The 2,767-nt window shown below is 48.9% G+C and overlaps 1 protein-coding gene across 2 annotated transcripts in view; it reads left to right on the forward strand.

Moving 5' to 3' along the window:
• Positions 1-1,892, forward strand: part of LOC109287251 (beta-microseminoprotein-like) — a 10,342-nt gene extending 8,450 nt beyond the window's left edge. The window contains exon 4 of one of the 2 annotated variants that reach the window (XM_019502198.1): positions 1,517-1,892. In XM_019502198.1, the coding sequence (XP_019357743.1) occupies positions 1,517-1,646 (130 nt within the window). In that variant the 3' untranslated portion in view covers positions 1,647-1,892. The remainder of the gene's footprint in view (positions 1-1,516) is intronic. The other variant, XM_019502197.1, reaches the window with a different exon arrangement.
• The last annotated feature ends 875 nt before the right edge of the window (positions 1,893-2,767 follow it).

The raw sequence follows: 2,767 nt of genomic DNA on the forward strand, positions 1-2,767 counted from the left end.
AAGTGCTGCAATGCTGGAGCACATGGAGCATCGCACGGAAGCATGAGGGGGTCCCCACCATGCTCAGCAGCAGATCCAGAACTGGGCAAGACTGCACTTCTGGTCCACTTCCGGGTCCACTGGGGGGCCCCCCTGCACCCACCTGGCTTCGTGACTGGTGTCTCCTGGGTCGGGGGAGGGGGACCTGGGGTCCCTCTGCAGCCAGTTGCTGAGCCAGGGAGGTGCTGGGGGGGCAGCGTGTTTCCTGACAGACCCAGAAGTGGAGCAGAAGTACTTCTGGTCCACTTCCGGGTTCGCTGCCAAACACGTGAAGGGCCCCCCATGCTCGTGTGGGATGCTCCATGTGCCCCAGCATTGCAGTGATCATAAGCCATGCCTGCTACCTTGAGTTATGTAGAAAAAAACTTTTAAAGCTGTGTCTATGTCCAAATCGCTGATTCTGTGAATCAGCATCGAATCTTCAGATTCAGATTCGGCCAAATAGAATCAGGGAAAGTGATCTGAATCAACTAATTGAATCACTGTCCTTGATTCAGGCTGATTCTGAATCAAGTGGGGTCTGCTTCACACACCCCTACTGTATAGCCCTCACTGGGCACATATACATGAGCAGCAAGGCAGCTGCAGTGTGCTGTAATTATACCATGCTGGAGCATGGTAGTTACTGTGCTCCAGCACCCTTCAGCATCTTGTGTATCAGCATCGCCATGCTTAAAAATAGCAGCAGGAGCACTTTACCTAAAGCTTCTTCAAGCGCCCCTGCAGCCATTTTCAAGCACGGGGATACTGATACATGAGACACCCTTGGTGCTTTACTGTACACGCCAAGACACTCTTGGAGCCATTCTAATTAAAGCACTCCCCACATGGGTGACTGGTGCTACTTTGGTCAGAGGGGGCACGTGTCCCCCCAGCAACCAGTCAGTGCCTGGTGGGGAGCTCCCCCCACAGCTAATTATGCTGACTGGGAAGTGGCCATGGTGCTACATCCGGTGCTCTTACTCCCCGGCCGGCACTCAGGGGGGGCACTGGCGCTTCTGCCTGCCCCCCCCCGCCCATCGCCTAAGAGGGGAGCATGGCCTGTCAGGGGTACACCAGCACTCTCAGGGGGTGCACATGCCACCACTGACTCCCCATTCTCCTGGAGCACGTGTATAAATGCCCTCTGAATAAAGGAGGTTATGAGTTGTCTTCACTCTGTCACTGTGTGGGAATCCATGTACAGTCCAGGATGAACATGACTATCTGTTTAATCCTGAACAAGGTAATTTCAGAGAATTGCATTTCTATGCTACATTATTAAAGAATCAGCTCCTTTTTTACTTGCTGCCAGGACAAGAGATCAGAGTTCAGTGTTTTCTTTCTGATAGTCAGTGGTACATGCAGTTACCAGAGACTCTGGATTAGAGTGTAACTTCCTCTGAAATCAGCAAAGGGATTTGACTTGGTAAATATCAGTTTTTATCCTGATCCACATGCAAATTCATGATTTTCAATTTACCTCTCTTTGCCTCAGTGTTTTCACACCTCAAAACTACGATAAGGTGAATTGTGTCGCCTTGTTTCACAAAAGAACCTGCACTATCCGTGTGGTGAGGAAGAAAAACCCTGACATGCCCTGCAAAATCTACAATGGAGTTGGCTAAGATCAGTTTAAAGTGCTTCTGTCTTCAGCCTCTCTCTTTCAAGTTGAACAGACCTTGGATCACTTACATTGAGGAAAACGGCCAATCCATAGGGTTATGGGAATAGGAGGGTTCTCCCACCCCACCTCTTTCCCTGCTCTACTTGTACCCTGCCATGCTCCCTACACATCCTCCACTACTGTTATCATGAGCAGCTTGTCTTGCTAAGGACACACATGTAATTTACATTTTAATTTAAGATTATTTGCTGTAACTGCATCTCTGATGAAATCTGGAATTTAATAAATTCACATAAAAATCAAGGTCTTTTTTTCCCCATATAAGCAATTAATGAACCATTGTGTAGGAGGTCAAAAACTATGTAAACTTCACTGAAGACCTTGGTTTCAATGTCTATTTTACTTGGGAATTGTTCAGGGCCTATTGGGACAGGTATTATCATATCCAACACACAGACAGAAAAGTAGATATTTTTTGTTTCTTTCTCATTCAGTGTTTCCTTCAGCCTGTGAGGCTGTGTGATTCATAATAACCACTGTAGCTGTGTCCAGATCAGTGCAGTCATGCGATATGTGGTGCCGCAAACATGTCTGTGGCACCACATATTGCACTTTTAGATATTCTCTGAGCTGCAAGGGCGGGCTGCTCAGATTTGTGCGCTGCTCCGCTTTGTTTTTTCTGTGTTTTTGGTTTTTTTTGACCCCTGGATATACAGGGGTCAAAAAAACCTGTGGGGGGAAAAAAAAAAGTGGAGCATCACACGCACAGGCAGTGCACCACCCAAAGCAGAACTGGGCCACCTGGAGCTGTGCTGTGGCTGCCAGCCAGGCTCTGCACAACAGACTTGCCACTGCTGAAGCCTTGGGAGGCCCCCAGAAGCCCAGGTAAGGCTGTTGGGGCCAGCCCAGTGCAGCCTCCCCTACCTGACTGTGGGTAGCTCGCCACATGCCAAAGTGTGTCTGGTATGGGTGTTCCTTGGGGACAAGTAGCAGTGGCATAAGTTGCACCACTGCTACTTGTCCCTGAGGAACCAAACATCTATGCTCATCTGGACATGGCCTGTGTGTGCTGTATGGACTTAAGTATTTGCACTCCCCCTCTTCTGTTGGGCACTAACCATA

The sequence above is a fragment of the Gavialis gangeticus genome, unplaced genomic scaffold (genome assembly GCF_001723915.1).
Source record: "Gavialis gangeticus isolate Ggan-Ray unplaced genomic scaffold, GavGan_comp1, whole genome shotgun sequence".
NCBI lineage: Eukaryota > Metazoa > Chordata > Crocodylia > Gavialidae > Gavialis > Gavialis gangeticus.